This window comes from Papio anubis, chromosome 4 (genome assembly GCF_008728515.1).
Source record: "Papio anubis isolate 15944 chromosome 4, Panubis1.0, whole genome shotgun sequence".
NCBI classification, from domain to species: domain Eukaryota; kingdom Metazoa; phylum Chordata; class Mammalia; order Primates; family Cercopithecidae; genus Papio; species Papio anubis.
This window is the reverse complement of record NC_044979.1, coordinates 56086143-56104457: the sequence shown is the minus strand read 5'-3', so window position 1 is coordinate 56104457 and position 18315 is coordinate 56086143. Positions and strand designations below refer to the sequence as shown.

Here is an 18315-nt window from a genome sequence, read left to right as displayed (position 1 = left end):
TTCCCAGAACCTAGATTTAGTTTGATAGGATCAATCGCAATACAGACATTTCAGTTTGTGAGACAGTACCCCTCTTTATCCAACCTGCTGGTTACTCTTGATACCCACACACTTTTATATCCATGCAAGGCACAATGTTTAAGTATTAACGGCAAGTAGCACACCTTTAAGACGACCTGATGTTCCAACAATTCTTCTAGTTCCTTCTGCTCCTTTAGTAACTGCTTTTGTTTAGATGCCAAATCTTCTCGTAAATTTTTAATTTCTAATTTCTTCTGCATTATTTCTTTACGTAATTCTTCAGTGCTTTCTCTCAATATTTTCATCTTCTTCTCCATTTCCTTTAAAAGTCATGAGATGATTAGGTTATATAGTCTGAACAAACATTTATCTACCTAAAAACTGAATTAAAACTAATTTCACTCACCATTTTGATTATATTTGTTTTGAGGTTCATGAATGATTTCTCACAAAGTTAAACGATGTCTCACAAAGCTAAATGCAACTTATGATTGCCAACATCTTTAACAAAGGCATGATAATGATACTGCATATATAATTAAACACGTTAGATTTGAATTCTTTTTTTATTAGTGCTCTTTTCTATTCTCCTACTTTAAAAACACTTCATTTTACATGTTAATTTTTATTTCATACCAAGGACGCGAAAAAAAAAATGTACAGTCTGTTTTCTAGTAGCTTTGTGATCTGACAAAATCAGATGCAAATAATCTTTGAATATCTGACTTATGGTTAACCTGAGTCACATGGGAACTAAAGATAAAGGTGTTCATATTTGGATACCCAACACTTTGCACTCCTTAATCCCCCACTTTCTTATTGATATTACTTCTCTAGCTCGTGCACATTCTCCCCAAATACCATCTACCCTAGAATCATCGAAGATCTTTGTCTCATGTCTGATTACCTGTGGAGTGTTTGACTTATGGGAGAGAAGCCTTCTCACACTGAGAAGGTCTACAGTTACTGTTACTAATGACTCAGTGCTGGGTCTATTTAGCCTGCCCTGGGCTTTCTGTATAGCTCTCTCCTCCCACTGCTGCTGGGTGAGAGCATCATTGGTGATCCTAGGATCTGAATGAAATTTCAAAATGTTTTTCCCATAAAATCTGTGTTGTAAATGATGGTTTGGCACACTTATTTAGAACTAATAGTATTTTACTCTATGCTAAACAGGTTTTTGGTGAGCTGGCCTTGGAATTAAACCACCACCAACACACGTTTGGATTATCAGAAGGTGGAAGGAGTGCAAAGTATGGTGCTCATCCTATTTACTTTCTATAATAGATTGTAAAAAGTGGCCACAAATTCCTCCTATCTCCGGGGTATGCATGTCCCTTTGCATTGTCTTGATCATTCTTCCCATTAAGAGGTAGGGCCAACTTGATTCTAGACTTGGTCATGTTATAATACTTGCATTGGCCAATGGGATGTCACAAAAAATGATTTTAGCAGGGACCCAAAAAGGTCTTACATACTGGAGTTTGCTCCTTCTTGAGGCTGGAAACCCTTCCATCATCATGTGACCAACTAGTGACATATGACCTTAGACCAAGTAGCCTGCCAAATGGCTGGTATATGAATGGAGCTATCCTAGTTTACCCAGCCCCAATTTGGCCAGCTAAGACCAGAAGAATTCAGAACTGTGAAAAATACGAAATGGTGGTTGTTTTAAGCCACTAAGTTCTGGGATGGTTTGTTAGGCAGGAATAGACAAGTGATACATTTTCTTTGTAAAAATGTATTGTAATAACTTGAGATGTTCAGAGAGCTATGACTGTAATAGCTACAGCAAAATAATATTTTTAGTGTCAACCACAGAATCTTTTTTTCTTCTGGAAACAAAGCAGACATTGTCCAACTAAATACAGCCTAAATTAGATGCCAAGTTGCTAAGGTCTATAACAGGCATCACTTATATTTACTCCAGAAGTTATGTAGCTAGTCTTTTCAGCATCATTCACAGTTAAGACTTTAGAATCTTTAAATTGTTTCAGGCTATAGTTGTTGTGATAAACATTAATATTTATAAAAAGGGATGATTGAATCCAGCTGTATTTAAGAAACTCTATATCATCTAAGACTTACTCCTGGCTTTGGTATCTTCTCAAATTCTTTCACTATGATGATTTTTTCTTCCTTTAAGCTGAAAAAAAAAAAAACAAAAACAAAAACAAACAAACAAACAAAAAAAAAAAACAAAAAAAAACCAAGTTTGAAAAAGTACAAAGAAATAAGTTCTTTCTGTAAAAAGTACAAAGAAATAAATTCTTTCTGTAATAACAACTTTCTATCTTCTCATCCCAGAATGCCATTCCCATGCTTGTCTGCCAGGCAACCTGGTGTCCATTCTTTATGGTTTTCCTGAATCACAGGTGCATTGGGGTGCTTCCTCCTCCCCAGGACTCCCACAACTTTGTGAACACACACTCACTTAGAGGAATTTACCTCAGCACATTATAAATGTGGGGGACCATGGGCCTACCCGTGGGACACAGGGTCCTTCCCGGCAAGCTCTGGGCTTTTTCTTCTTTATGTCACTTGGACTGGGCTAGTGCCTGCCTGGATTCCTACTACAGCCTCCCAATTGATCTCCTACTTTGCCTGCCTCCACCTTTGCCCATTAAAGTCAATTCTCCACCCACACCACAGTGATTTTTTAACATGTAAATAGATCACCTCGTTTCCCTGTTTGGTAAATTCCCATCACACCTGGACCAAAATTTGAACTCCTTTCCCACACCTACATGGCCCTGCCTCATCTGCCTCTCTAGTCTCACGGCCTGCCACTCTCTGGCACCAGTCACACTGGCTTTCTTGCCAAGCTTGTTTCTACCTCAGGGCCTTTGCCCTATCTCATCCCTCCAGCGGGTATGCTCTCGCCACAGATCTTTGCATAGCTCACTTCTTGCTTCATGCAGACCTGTACCGATATCACCTTCTCATAGAGGTGCCTGGCCATCTAAAACAGTACCAACAGTCCTCAAACTCTTTCCTCGTTTTGCTTTACTTTTCTATATAGTATTCATCATGACCTGACATTGTGTTACACATTTCCCCAGTAGAAAACCTAGCTCCCAATTTACCACTGCATCATCGTCTTAACAAGTGCTTGCATATAGTTGCCATCCAGTAAAAATTAATATGAATAAATGGAACAACTGAAATTAGTTTTGTTCCCATCTTCGTTATTTAAAATGATGTATGTGCTGAATGAGATACGGGCATGCATATGCAAATAGATCATCACTCAGAATGACCTGTTGCACCACATTCTTCTACATCCAAATTGCAGAAAACCCTCACAGAAATCACAGAAGGGAAGAGTCCACAGTTGTTCAAAGGCGTGAAGAAGGGTTATTTGAAGAGCTCAGTTTCAGTTGTGTGTGACAATTGCATTCCTGAGGTTTAACGAATGCTAGAGCCAGAGGAAACTTCAGAGATCCAGATGTGATAGGGACATGGATACACAAGAGACTGAATATTTCAGGTGAAGGGCAGATTTAGACCAGGAGCCAAGTCTAAGTGGTTATTAGATATGGGTATTTGAGGACAACTATTTTTACTTTTGTTTCCACTACAAGCTATTAAAACTGTCCCGTGAACTCATAAGCATTCCAGGTGGGCACACCTTGTCTACACTTCTATCCTGTCACTTCTATCCTGACCCATTGCCATGTGTTTGCTGCACCATTTTCCCTTCCTGGACACACAGGGTGACTATATTTCACAGTCTCCCTTGCATTTGGATTGGGGCCATTGGACTAATTTGCCCAAGGAAGGTGAATGGAAGTAACAAATGTCTTCCCCAGCCGTGTTGAACTTGGAAGGCACATGCTCCAGCTGGCAAAGCTTAGGATCGAGGTGGCTGCATGACTTGCACTGGACTGTGCTATGAGCCAGAAACAAAATTTCATTCAGTTCTTCCACTGAGATTTTAAGATTTGTTCTTACTGCATAGCCTAGTTGAAGCCTAACTTCTCCTTTTCTTATTCTGTATACCGTTTCCACAGTGCCAGTTACAGTGATGAGTTAAACATCCTTATTTCCAGTTCAGAATTTCCCTGGAGCTCCAAATTTTTATGTTCAGTTTCTTACTGGGCAATTCCAGTTGTGTATATCAAAGGGCCCTCAAATTAAACCTCATTATCTTCCCACCTGAAACCTACTGTTTTTCTATTCCTTCTTTTGGTAATGGTATTTCAATTCACTTAATTTTCAAAATTATAAATATGAGCATCATTCTTGAAACCTGTTTCTTGCTTCTTTCAAGATTTTTTCTTCATTTTTCAGTTTCGAGTTTTACTGTGATGCATTTGGAACACATTTCTTTGAGTTTACCCTGTTTGGGGCTCATTGAGCTTTTTGAATCTATGGGCTTTTCTTTCACCAAACTTGGGGAGTTTTCAGCCATTGCTACTTCAAATTTTTTTCATAATCATATACCTTCTCTTTCTGCAACTCCAGTGACATGAATGAGATGTTTTGCTGTTGTCTCATGGATGCCTACAGATCTGTTGTTATTTTTGTTTGTTTGAGATGGAGTCTCGCTCTGTTGCCCAGGCTGCAGTGCAGTGCAGTGGCGTGATCTTGGCTCGCTGCAACCTCCACCCTCGTGGGTTCCAGCAATTCTCCTGCCTCAGCCTCCCGGGTAGCTGGGACTATAGGCGCGTGCCACCATGCCCGGCTAATATTTGTATTTTTAGTAAAGACGGGGTTTCTCCATGTTAGCTAGCCTTGTTTCAATCTCCTGACCTCAGGTGATCTGCCTGCCTCGGCCTCCCAAAGTGCTGGGATTACAGGTGTGAGCCACCGCACCTGGCCATGGATCTGTTCATTTTTATTCAATTTTTTTTCTCTGTTCAGATCGGACAATTTTTATTTATCTTCAAATTTACTGACATCTGTGTGAGAGAAAGAGCACAAGAGCAAGCAAGCAAAAGGACTTTTTAATTCTCTTGAGAATCACAGCTCCAAAGGTTCCCTCCCCCAGTATTTTGGCTCCTGTGGGCTCCCATCACATATGACTCTGCCACTGCTGCCTCAGTGTTGCTTGGAAGCTGAGGTATGAGAGAGTGGAGAGGAATTAAAAGCTAAACAGGGGTCTGGACTCTCTCTGAGCATCATGAGTTCCTTGCTTGTTCCTTGAGCCAGAATTAAAGGGCTTTTCCTGGAGCTCTCTCTCCAGGTCAGTGTTCGTCTCTGGATTTCATGCAGGTTAGCATTCAGGTTAGGGGATACCAGAGGGGAAAAAATAATAAATTAACCACAGCTCAATGCTACTTTTAATCCTGACCTTCTTCCCCAACCTGCCTGTCGTGATTTACTTTTCAGAGTCCTCAAATAGACGCTCATGCATTCCACTCGATTTTATAGCTGTGTTTAGTGGGAGAGACAGGATGAAGTGGGCTTACTCCATCTTACCTGGAATCACAGCCCATGAGATGATGTTTAAGATCATAGGACTGGATGGGATGGATCACTTCGGGATAAATTGTAGATAGAAACAGGAAGAGAACTAAGGACTGATTTCTGGGATTTCAAAATTTAGAAATCCAGAAAATGAGAGACTAGTAAAGGAAAAGCAAAATATTTCTGGTTTCCATTCCTGTATGTAAGGAGCTTAAAGGCTCCACTCTACCTTAACAGGTAAAAAACTGAACAAACTGAAAAATCAACAGCTCTTCTCATATCCATAAAAGAAGTGAGGTCACACACAGGGCAAACTACTCTCCCCAAAATTGGAGACACAGAAAGTGAATACAGAGAATCACAACTTATTGGAGTAGACACCCATAAGCAGAAACTTGGGCAGGAACCAGTGCTGGGTAGAAACATCTAAATTGTAATTGATGAATTGCTGGAGGTTTGGCGTGGACATGTCTGAGAGTAAAAATCCCCAGTGGGACACAGTTTTGTGAGTTTTACCTCCAGGAGCTTAACCAAGTCTTCTCAGTGAGTGTCAGAAAAATCTCCTTGCGTTCCAGCAGGGGAGGGAAACAGAAGTACTTTGACATGCCAGAGTATTCTGCTCTTTTTAACAGGCCCGCCCTGAGCAACTGTAATTAACCTGCTGGGGTTTGATCGGAGTCTAACTGACTTAGGGAAGTGAAACACCCAACTCCAGCTGGCTGTAGCCTTCCACAGGGAGAAAGGGAAATACCTGATTCCAGCCCACTCTAGCCATCCTGTCTTTCCTAAGGGGGTTTGGAGGGTGGTGGGAAGTATTGATGAAGTTCACAGTTCAGAGTCACAGACCCACTGGAAGACTGAGACCTAATCATAGCACTGTAGAATGCTCCCCTCCCTCCACACCTCACCACCATGTTCCTGCAGTCCTCTTTAAAGCAGTTCCTTTTATCCAGTACATCATGTCTGGCTATCAAGAAAAAAACTGCAAGGCACACTAAAAGGCAAAAAACACAGTCTGAAGAGACAGAGCAAGCATCAGAACCAGATATGGCAAGGATGTGTGAATTACCAGGAATTTAAAACAACTATGACTCATATGCTAAGAACGCTAACAGATAAACTTAATCACAAAATGGGCAGCGTAAGTAGAGAGATGGAAATTCTAAGAAATAACAAAGAAATATTCAGCCAGGAGTGGTGGTTCATGCCTGTAATCCCAGCACTTTGGGAGGCCCAGGCGGGCAGATAACTTGAGGTCAGGAGTTCAAGACCAGCCTGGCCAATATGGTGAAATAATCCTATCTACAAAAAATACAAAAATTATCTGGGCACGTTGGCGGCCGCCTGTAATCCCAGCTACTCAGGAGGCTGATGCAGGAGAATCTCTTGAACCCGGGAGGCAGAGGTTGCAGTGAGCTGAGATTGTGCCACTGAACTCCAGCCTGGGCGATGGAGTGAGACTCTGTCTCAAAAACAAACAACAACAACAACAAAAAAAAGAAAAGAAAAGAAAAAAAGAAAGAAAGAAAAGAACTACTAGAGATCAAAAGCACTTATCAGAAATGAAGAATGCTTGTAACAGGCTTACTAACAGAATGAACTTGGCTGAGGAAGGAATCTCTTAGCTTGAAGATATCTTACTAGACACTACCCAAACTAAAAAGCAAAAAAAAAAAAAAAAAAAAAAAAGACTAGGAAAAAACCAGAATATTCAAGAACTCTGGGACAACTACAAAAGGCATACATACTCATAACAAGAATACCAGGAGAAGAAAGAAAGGAATACAAGAAATTCCTTCAAATTAATGCAGGAAAATAAACTACAGATCCAGGAAGCTCAAAGAACATCTAGGCATATCATATGTAAATTACAGAAAGTCAACGATAATGAAAATTCCTGAGAGAAGTTAGAGGAAAACCACACTTACCTATGGAGGAACAAAGAATTACATCCGATTTCTCCTCAGAAGCCATACATGCAAGAAGAGAGTAGAGTGAAATATTTAAAGTATTGAGAGAAAAAACTACCAACCTAAAGCTCTGTACCTTGTGAAATTATTCTCCAAAGTAAAGGAGAAATAAAGACTTTCTCAGATAAAAATTGAGGACATTTGTTTGTCAATAGACTGCTTTGCAAGAAATGTTAAAGGAAGCTCTTTAGGGGGAAGGAAAATTACGTAGGTGAGAAACTCAGTTCTGCACAAATGAAGCGCATTAGAGATGGAATCAGTGAAGGGAAAAGAAAAGCTTTTGTCTTATTCTTGAGATAACAGATAACACTGTTCAAATTTATAACAGCAGCAATGTATTCAATTATATATGCATATATATTTATGTATGCCCATGTGTAAGTGAAATAACAGCAATGATACAAGGGATAGGAAGGAAGAATAGGACTATTTTGTTAAAAAGTACTTGAAGTGGTATAGTGTTATTTGAAAATGGTCTTAGATTAGTAAATGTATATTGCAAACTCCATGGCAACCACTTGAAGTAAAAAAAAGATGTACAACTGATATACTAAGAAAGGACAGAAAATTGAATTACATTAAATGCTTAGTTAAAACCACAAAAGGCATAAAAAGAGGGAACAAAAACAGGAATGAAGAACAAGCACAATAAATACAGAACAGTAAAAATACGGTAGAAGATACTAACCCAACTACAACAGTAATCATGTTAAATGTCAGTTAAAAGATTGTCACAATGGATCCAAAAAGAAAAAAAAAAAAAGACCCAAATTATATGCTGTGTCTGCTAATAATCCAGTTTAAATATAAAGACCCACATATATTGGGTAAAAGTAGGGGTCGGGCTGGAAAATTAAGCTCTGCAATCCCAGCACTTTGGGAGGCCGAGATTCCCAAGGATCACGAGGTCGGAGACGAGACCATCCTGGCTAACGAGGAACCCCGCCTCAAAATACAAAAACTAGCTACAGGCTGCAGGTGGCAGGTGCTCGTAGTCCCATTGAGGGCTGAGGCAGGAGATGCGGAACTCAAGCTTGCAGTGAGCTGAGATCTGGCCACTGCACTCCAGCCTGGGCGGCAGAGCGAGACTCCGTCTCAAAAAAAAAAAAAAAAAAAAAAAAAGTAAATGGATAAAGATATGCCACACTAACATTAAAAAATGATGAGTCACTAAATTAATTTCAGACAGAACAGACTTCAGAATAAGAAAAGTTATCAGAGACAAAGAGAGGCTTTATATAATGATAAAAGAGTCAATTCTTCAAGACGACTTAATGTTTTTTGTTTTTTGTTTGTTTGTTTGTTTGTTTGTTTTTTTAGCAGAGTCTTGCTCTGTCACCAGGCTGGAGTGCAGTGGTACAATCTCGACTCACTGCAACCTCTGCCTCCTGGGTTCAAGCGAATCTCCTGCCTCAGCCTCCTGAGTAGTTGGGACTACAGGTGTGCACCACCACACCCAGCTAATTTTTTGTATTTTTAGTAGAGACGGGGTTTTACCATGTTGGCCAGGATGGTCTCGATCTGTTGACCTTGTGATCTGCCTGCTTTGGCCTTTCAAAGTGCTGGGATTACAGGTGAGAGCCACAGCGCCCGGCCAATGAATTCTTAATGTATATGCACCTAACAACAGAACATCAAAATACATGAGGCAAAACTGATAGAAGTGCAAGGAGAAGTAGATGAATCCACTCTCACAATTGGAGACTTCAACATCCCTCTATCAAAAGTGCACAGATGCAGAAGTCAGAAGATCAGTTAAGGACATAGTCAAACTCAATAATCCCATCAATCAATTGGATATACTTGGCATCCTAGAAAGAAATGTCAGTTTTTCTAAAAGCCAGTCATCATTATAAATTGAGATTAACAAACAAAATAAATAAAAACATTAGAAAGTACAGACAATGAATGGGAACATATGGTTTTGTTCACTTGTTCATGAGAAAATACAAAAAAGTTCATAATTTTAACTAATAAGATGACATGATGCTTGAATGACATTTTGGAAACTGCTTCAAATAGCTTGAATGTTCTAAACAAAATGAGTTTGATATAATTGCGTATTTCTTCCAATAACTGTATTTTGAACTGTTTTATCAACTAGATTTCCTGAAGAAGTCTAAGAGAAATATTTTTCATTTTTCTTGCTAGTCTGCATTTAATGGCTAACTATTAAGTGCCAAAGAAGTCATATGATTTTCCAATATAGAAAGATTTTGAAGTTTGTATTGATCACACTTGAAAAATCATATGAAATAATAGAATACACAGACAATTATGTTCACTGGTTATATCAAATAAGCAGATCCCACTAGCCCGTAGATCTAGGAAAATGAGCTAAAAGCACATGCACACCAGGTTTTCTCATTTGTATGCATTTAAGGGATACAAATGCAGTTTTGTTACATGGATATATTGCAGTATGGTGAAGTCAGGGCTTTTGGTACAACCATCACTTAAATTATATACATGTATACCCATTAAGTAATTTCTCACCTTCACCCTCCTTCTGTCCTCCCGTCCTTCTAAGACTCCAGTATCTACTACTCCACACTCTATGTCCACGTGTACACATTACTTAGCTCCCACTTATGAGAATGTGTGCTATTTGGCTGTTTGTGAGTTTTGTTTCACTTAATGGCCTTGGTTCCATCCATGTTACTACAAAAGAAATAATTTCATTTTTTTATGACTGAATAGTATTCCATTGTATATATATGTCACATTTTCTTTATCCAGTCTCTTGACAGACACTTAGGTTGATTCCATATCTTTGCTATTGTGAATAGAGTTGCAATAAACATCTGAGTGCAGGTATCTTTTGGATATGATTTCTTTTTCTTGGGTATATAGCCAGTAGTAGGATTGCCCGATGGACTAGCAGTACTATTTTTAGTTATTTGAGAAATATCCATACTGTTTTCCATAGAGCTTGTAGCAATCACATTCCTAGCAACAATATATAAGTATTCCCCTTACTCAGCACTCCGCCAACATCTTATTGTTTTTTTTAATCATAGCCATTCTGACTGGTTTAAAATGATATATCATGGTGGTTTTAGTTTGTATTTCTTTGATTAGTGATGAACATTTTTTCATTTGCTTCTTAGCCATTTGTCTTCTTTTGAAAAATGTCTGTTCATGTCCTTTGCCCACTTTTTAATGGGATTATGTTATTTTTATGACATTTTATTTGCAATAATGTAGATGAATTTTGTAATAAATGTGTCACATTGAATTTAATGTAGGTTAGTTGTCTAGACCACAAATTGAGTTTTTTAGATCTTTAAATAGTTATGCCTTTGCTTTTAGAGTTTGCATATATACATTAGTGATATTTTACTTCCCAGGTATTGATCCTACACCTTGGGCATGCTGCCACCAGGGGGTGGTAGTGTGCTACTATCGTTTGGTTACAAAGGCAACCTGAGTATTTCTGAGTTTCAAAAATGGTGGCAGCAAGCTCTTTCACAAGATGTGACTTATGGTCTTTTCTTTAAATATATTTTTATGTTTAAACAAACATAAAATGACTAATTCTTTAGGACATTTAAAACTTACATTTCTATCATACATTTTTCTTTTTTTAATTAAGAAATACTGACTTATTTCCTCTAAAAGGAATGTACTTTTCTACTTTTAAAGATTATAATCCTACTCCATCACACATGGTTGATCATTTTTATTTTCCCTGTTATCTTTGAATAAACTTATTTTAAATGTATATGTGTGGTTGAATCCATTTTTACCTAACATTTAATGAAAATATTTTCCTAAGTTGCTAAACACACTTTATAATAGCTATTTTCAAGGCTTTCTACTGGGTGGATGTACCATAATAAAATAATCTTAAATATTATTTATCATATACTAAGCATACTGTGTGCCAGGTGTTTTAAATGCATAACATCTAAAATTCACAACCTTGCTAAGTAGGAATTGTTATTTTTGTTGCACAAATGAAGAAACTGAGGAGTTAAGCAACTTTTCCAAAGTCACACAGTCAAAGCTAAACTGACACACAAATACAGCTCTGACTACAGAGGTTCAGTATCAAGGTATTTCTGGAATGCATTATTTTAAATATTCCACACTTTTTTAGAATTCAGATTGCTTCCAATATTTCACTTTCATAAATATCAATATCTTTATGCATTATATCTTTTTCTCTCCTTTTGGATTATCACTTTTGCATGGGATTACTGGGGCAAAAACATGTTTTTGTTTCTGTGCCTCCTGGTATGTATTAACTCCTAACCTTTCAAACTTGCGTTAAAACTTAAATCTGACATTTTTCAGCTTTCCTGACTAAGGGGTGCTTTGACATCAAAGCTCCTTAGGATTTACTTCCTTTCTAAAGCAAGGTCAAAAGGCTTTTGGTTTTAAGGATCTATGGGTGAAGAGATAATGCAGGAAGCCTGATATGCTGACATGTGTGAGAGGCACTACTCACCACAGGAGTAGAACCAGCATGGATGGGTGAAAGTTGCAAGAAGGTAGGTTTCTAAACAAATCCAACAACCATTTAAGTGCAGGAGCATTTCCAAAGTTGGTATGAGCCTCCGTGGGAGGCTGAGAGCTTCCTGTCACTGGAAGTGTTTACGTGTAGACTGAATGATCACCGAGAGGAGACTCAGGTGACTGACCTGCAGTCAGGGCTGAGAACCACCTTTGGAACGCATGGTCCTCTAACTGTAATGTGAGTCAGAGTCACATAAGCAAATGTCACTTTGGGTGGCGGCAGTGGGCTTGGGCAAAAATCATAATCATTACTTTTTGGATGGGATCTGCCTTTCAAACAAGTGTCTCAGGTGCTTCTCTTTGAGTTATGAGAAACACATTCAGAGAAATCTGTTCTAAGCTAGTTCTTTTAAGACAGTTGTTGCCACAGAAGAGCAAAGATTTTTTTTTTTTAAGTTAAGGTAAAATCTGTTCTAGCTATGAGTTTTTCCTTGTGACTACTCCTAAGTACCTACATGCCTGTCACATTCTAATTTTCTGGAATTCCAGATGCATTGCTAAGATCATTCCTCCTTTCCTTTCTTACCAGATCTGTTTTTTCTTGTTTCCAACTTTGCTATCATCACTGGACCAAGAACGGAAAACAACTAATAAACCCTGAATGTGCAACAAGGACCACAGGAACCAGCCACAGGAGAGTCAACAGTCACTAAAGTCAGGGTCACGTCAGGACAACCCTGCACGTGTGTGGCCTGAGTGTTCTCACTCTCCGTGTTCACAGCGCAATGGACAGTGCCAGCTCACCACAGCCTTGTTTCCCCCAGCTGACCAAGACTGGTCAGAATGCGTCAGATCTAGCACGAAAGACGCAATGTATTTGCTGTTCAAAGTTTAGGAATTACTAGAAAACAGGGAAGCCCCAAAAGGTAACACAGTCAAGGCAAGGAAAAGGTTGAACAGAGTACTGAAAAATCTTTTCAAACTGTTCAGAAAGGTAAGTACTCCTGTTTTGTTTCAAAAAATAAGTTCAACAGCATTTCATTACTTTATTATTTATTTATAATGTATTAATTTAACTTTAAATAGACTACATATTATTTCCTGAACTGCATGCTTATCAAGTCATAAATATTAATCCAGAACTGGAAACTACTGCAACATAGATTTAATTACTAACCAACCAACCACATAATTAGATTTATTAACATTTATTAAAAGGTTTATGTTATGTGAACATACACAAAAAAATCGACAAAATTACACAGCAAAATCCTTTCTCTAGAGTATTGGAACAATATGTTGTTCTTAGTAGTTGCCAGTGATTCAGAAGTTCCTGAAGATATTGGGTGGAGGAGTGCTAGTTTTTTGGGCTTCTATTATCTAGACACTCAATGAGAGTCTGTTGTGCTGTTCTGACAAATGTCATCTGTACATGTGGATGAATAGTTTTCTCTCATTAGCTTCATCTCTTTATTTTTATGTGGGGATGGAAATATCTACTTTTTCCAGGGGGACGGAGGTCAGCGGGAGGGTGTTGAGGGAACTGGTTTCTGTATCATGTGCAGTCATGTGTCGCTTAACGAAGGGAATATATTCTGAGAGATGCATCGTTAGGCAGCTTCATCACTGTATGAACACATGGAGCGCACTTACACAAACCTACATGGTGTGGCCGGCTACACATCTAGGCTGTGTGGTAAAGCCTGTCGCACCTAGGCTATAGACCTGCATAGCAGGTTACCGAACTGAGTACTGTAGGCAATTGTAATACAATAAGTATTTGTGTATCTAAACAAAGAACACACACAGTAAAAATATGGCATAAAAGATAAAAAATGGTATACCTGTCTAGGGCACTTACCATAAATGGAGGCTGCAGGACTGGAAGTTGCTCAGGGTGAGTCAGTGGCTGGGTGAGTGGTGAGTGAATGTGAAGACCTAGGACGTTACTTACACTCCTGTGGACTTTATAAACACTGTACACTTAGGCTACACTACATTTATAAAACATATTATTCTTTGATAATAAATGTACTGTAACTTTACAAAATTTACTTTTTTTTAGCTTTTGACTCATAACACAGCTTAAAATACACATTGTAGAGCTGTGTAAAAATATTTTCTTCCTTTGTATTCTTATTCTACAAGGTTTTTAATTAAATTTCTTTTTACTTTTACAACATTTTTTGTTAAAAACAAAGACATACACGAGTTCAAGACCACCCTGACCAAGATGGTGAAATCCCATCTCTACTAAAAATACAAAAATTAGTCGGGCGTGGTGATGGGTGCCTGTAATCCCAGCTACTCGGGAGGCTGAGGCAGAGAATTGCTTGAACCCGGGAAGCAGAGGTTGCAGTGAGCCGAAATCATGCCACTGCTCTCCAGCCTGGGCGACAGAGCACAACTCTGTCTCAAAACAAACAAACAACAAAACAGACATAAACACACACATTAGCCTAGGCCTACACAGCGTCAGCATCAAAGCCGTTGTTTTCTGCCCCCACATCTTGTCCCACTGGAAGGTATTTAGGAGCTGTTATCTCCTATAACAATGCCTTTTCCTGGAATACTTCCTGAAGGACCTGCCTGAGGCTGTTTTACAGTTAATATATTTTTTTAAGAAGTAGAAAGAGTACACTCCAAAATAAAATGTATCAAATAGTAAATACTAGGCAAAAGTACATTTTCAGCTTCATTGCAATCTTATGGGACCATCATCATATAGACAGTCCATTGTTGACTGAAACACCATTATGAGGTGCATGACTGTGATTCTAAATATGGTAAGGCAATGAAATGCAGAGCCTATCATTCTTTACTGCTATTTCTTTTAGCATCACCATTATTTTCAGGAAAATAAGCTTGTTAGTTCTTGAGCCGTTAATATTTGAGAATGCAAGGGAACCTTCTCAAGCTTAAGAATGATACATTATAAATTCAAAAAGAATACATACTAAACATTTCTGCAAATATGCATTTTGAATGTTCTTATTCACCGCAGGTCACTACGCATTGTCTCCTTCCCATCTCAGTGAATAATCTGCCTGTCTATACCTAAAGGGCAACAGTTCTGGTTTTTGTTTTTGTTTTTTTTCTCTTGGCAGGAATAGTTGGAAATTTTAAACAATTTAAATATCAACTGACTTATGTTCTTCTTACTCTTTCACGGAAATGTCAAGCATTCACATTTTCAATACTAATGAACAACCACCAATTGTTTTAATTTCATTATTTTCTCAACTGAAAGAGTGCTTACAGAGCACAGAAATAGCTGGGCTTTCTTTTTATAGATGTCACTGGAAAGCCTGAAACAAGTTTAGATTGAAAGACAAAAAACCTCCCATTTCCCCCCCGAATAGGATGTCTTGATTAAACTGACCTTCTTTATTCACACCCCACCCACACCCACCGCCAGTGAAAAAATAGGCCCCAAAGAGAAGATTTTAAACCCAGGGCTTCTAAGGTCTTCGAGAGGTTGCTCAAGTCATTTGCTTGCCTCTAGGAAGGACTGAATTATATTTGCACTGTCAGAAGTCCACCTCTTAAAAATAGCCAGAGAAAGTTCTGCCACCTTAAATGGTAACAAACCCTAGGAGAAATGGTTTTGCTTTCTCCCCTGTACCCAGGCACAGCACACAGCACACCACAGCCGAAAACTTGAATTGCCATCATTTTCAAATTCAATCTAAATAGTATGACTTGCTGAACAAACCCTTCCACTGACTTGCTACTCCCTGGGAGGAAAGTTAGAAGAGATTTTGAAAATAACACTTCCCCTTTTAGCACTTAATGTCTGCTTTAGTTCACTAAATGACGTCCTCTAAATTTGGATAAGTAAATATGTCTTCCAAAAGGATGTACCTTTTCTCCTTGATCCTGAGGAATAGCCTAGTAGTAGGAGATGAAGTTTGCGTATGTGGTCCTGTTGCTGTTCTCTTAGAAGAATAGAATGAGCCAGATGAGATGTGAAGCTCAGCTCACGGAGGCTTGTTTGGAAAACGCATGTGGGGAGAAGCACCCACCATGCAGATGCGTGCTCTGGTACTGCACGCATGAGGGGCCACTGCCAGGGCAGGGGGAGGGCAAGGGAGTGCTAAGAACTTGTTTGATGGAGTGTGTTCTTTGGCTGCAGCTGTCAATGAGATGGCTTTCCTGACACGAAAAACACAGCAGGCACCTCTGTCACCTGAGCTTTTATTCGAGAAGCGTAATTTTCTTGTTCAGGGACTTCCCATTCCATTCTAAGGATTCAAGAGAACTAGGCTTGCAATCATCATCATATTGCTGTCTCCTACTCCTTCAGTTACCTCCAACTTCATCTCATTTTTTTTTTTCTATTTATGAGGAAATGACTTTTCAGTGTGCTGGAGAGCATTGTTCACTTACCTATTTAATCTGTACTGATTATGGAACTCTCTTTCCTTCACTGCATTATATTCATTTTGATACTTGAGAAGTTGTTCTCTCATTTTGGAGACCTCCGTGGAGAATGCTTCTGGAAAATTATCAGCTTGCTGCAGGTGAAACTGCTGCTGTTGTACTTGCTCAGTGAAACGTTTGGCATTCTGTAGCAGTTGGACCTCTGACTCTTGTGTGCTGAGTTACATGAAAAACAGAGACTCATGTAATGAGACATGTACACCCTCGGTTCCCTTTGTGGCTCCTGTGGGGGTCTAGTGAGGATAGCTGCTCCCCACTCCTGGGCTCAGCTCAACTCTGACATTTTTGTGCCAAGTCAGTTGACCCTTCATGTCCGGAGTCCACATTTGTGGATTCAATCAACCACAAGGGAAAATTTTTGTTAAAAAATTGAGTGTGCTTCACCTTTGTGGTATTCTCCTCCAAAACACCTAACTCTGGTCTAAATATGAGAAAAATCCCAAACTGAGAAACATTCTGTAGAATACCTGACTAGCACTCTTAAAACTGTCAACGTGATTTAAAAAAACAAGGAAACACTGAGAAATTGTCACAGAGATCAAGGAGACATGAGGACTAAATATAGTAGGGTATACTGCATTGGGTCCTGGAACAAAAAAAGAACATTAGTGGAAAAACTGTTGAAAATCTGGAGTTCAATTAATAGTAATATACAAATGTTAACTTCCTAGTTTTGACCGACCATGGTTATGTAAGATGCTCCCATTAGAGGAAAATGGGTAAAGGATAGATGGGAACTTCATATATTATTTTTGCAACTTTTCTATGAATCTAAAATTATTCCAAAATAAAATGTTTACTTAAAAATTGTTTCTTTACTGAACATGTACAGACTTTTCTTGTCACGATTCCCTAAACAATATAGCATAACCACCATTTACATAGCATTTACATTGTATTAGTATCGCAGGTAATCTAGAAATGATTTAAAGTATACAGGAGGATGTGATTAGGTTACATGCAAATACTATACCATTTTATATCAGGGACTTGAGTATCCATGGATTTTGGTATCTGCGGGAGCTCCTGGAATCAATCCCCCATGGATACCAAGAGATGACTGTACTATGCTAGGTGCAAGAGGTGAATAAGGCTTAGCTCCTAGCTTCAAGAATCTTACAATCTGGCAGATGGGGAGGAATACCAGATGACAAGTACTACCGCTGGTGTCCAGATCACGACAGCAGGAGACAACAGAAAAAGGATCACTCAATGGGTATGTGACATTTGCACTTGACTTTGAAGAATGATTATGACTTACTAGAAGGGGATAAATGATAGGGAAAGAGGAGATTTCCCCTTGAACTCCCCAAACAACCCTAGCTCCCTTGAATTCTTGTAATGTAATTGTAGGAAAATCTCTCCCCACTTAGTGAACTAAGAAAAGACAAACTTTTCTAAAGGCACTTTATTAGGAAACTAGAAAGAGAAATTCCCATACATAATTATGAATATAAATAAATTTATAGATTTCTAAGATGAACACTGGTTAGGGCTGGACTTGAAGGTCACAGTAGAGGGAGATTCCTACAACCCCAGTTATGTTCTATGGCCTTGGCCCTGTGTAGGGAAAAGGACTAAACATCTGTCAGAGGATGTAGAAAAAGGACATGGTGGAATCTCCACTATCTTGTAGAACTCCTCTATGCTACAAGCTAGCATCAGCTAGCAACAGCCCCAACCTTACCAGTAGATAGGATTCGTATATCCCAGAAACCCTTATATTAGCTACCTCTCCTATTTGAAGTAAGCCCTCACCACTTCCTGTTTTAGAACCAGAGCTCTCTTTTGATGTGTGCTCCCCACCAACTGTCCTCACCAAGAGAAATCTTGAAGTTCCAGCTCATTTGCAGAGATGCCCAATGACTTGATCAAGCCAGTCTCAACTGAAGTTACCTTGTGCCTGCCTCACCTTTGTGATATTCTCAATTCAGTACAGATACATCCATTGTCCCAGGTTTTACAATGTTATTTGCTCAACAGTATCTAGCAAAACATTTACTGAGAC

The 18315-nt window shown here is 38.9% G+C and overlaps 1 protein-coding gene across 6 annotated transcripts in view; it reads right to left on the bottom strand.

Moving 5' to 3' along the window:
- CCDC146 (coiled-coil domain containing 146) overlaps nt 1-18315 on the bottom strand; it is a 177136-nt gene that overhangs the window by 37417 nt on the left and 121404 nt on the right. For 4 of the 6 annotated variants that reach the window (XM_003896411.5, XM_009203572.4, XM_009203573.4 and 1 more), the window contains 3 exons: nt 16254-16463; nt 2110-2167; nt 165-341 (listed from right to left, as the gene is read on the bottom strand). In XM_003896411.5, the coding sequence (XP_003896460.2) occupies nt 165-341; nt 2110-2167; nt 16254-16463 (445 nt within the window). Of the gene's footprint in view, nt 1-164; nt 342-2109; nt 2168-15728; nt 15928-16253; nt 16464-18315 lie in introns of those variants that run through there. The other 2 variants (XM_021935320.2, XM_021935321.2) reach the window with 2 other exon arrangements.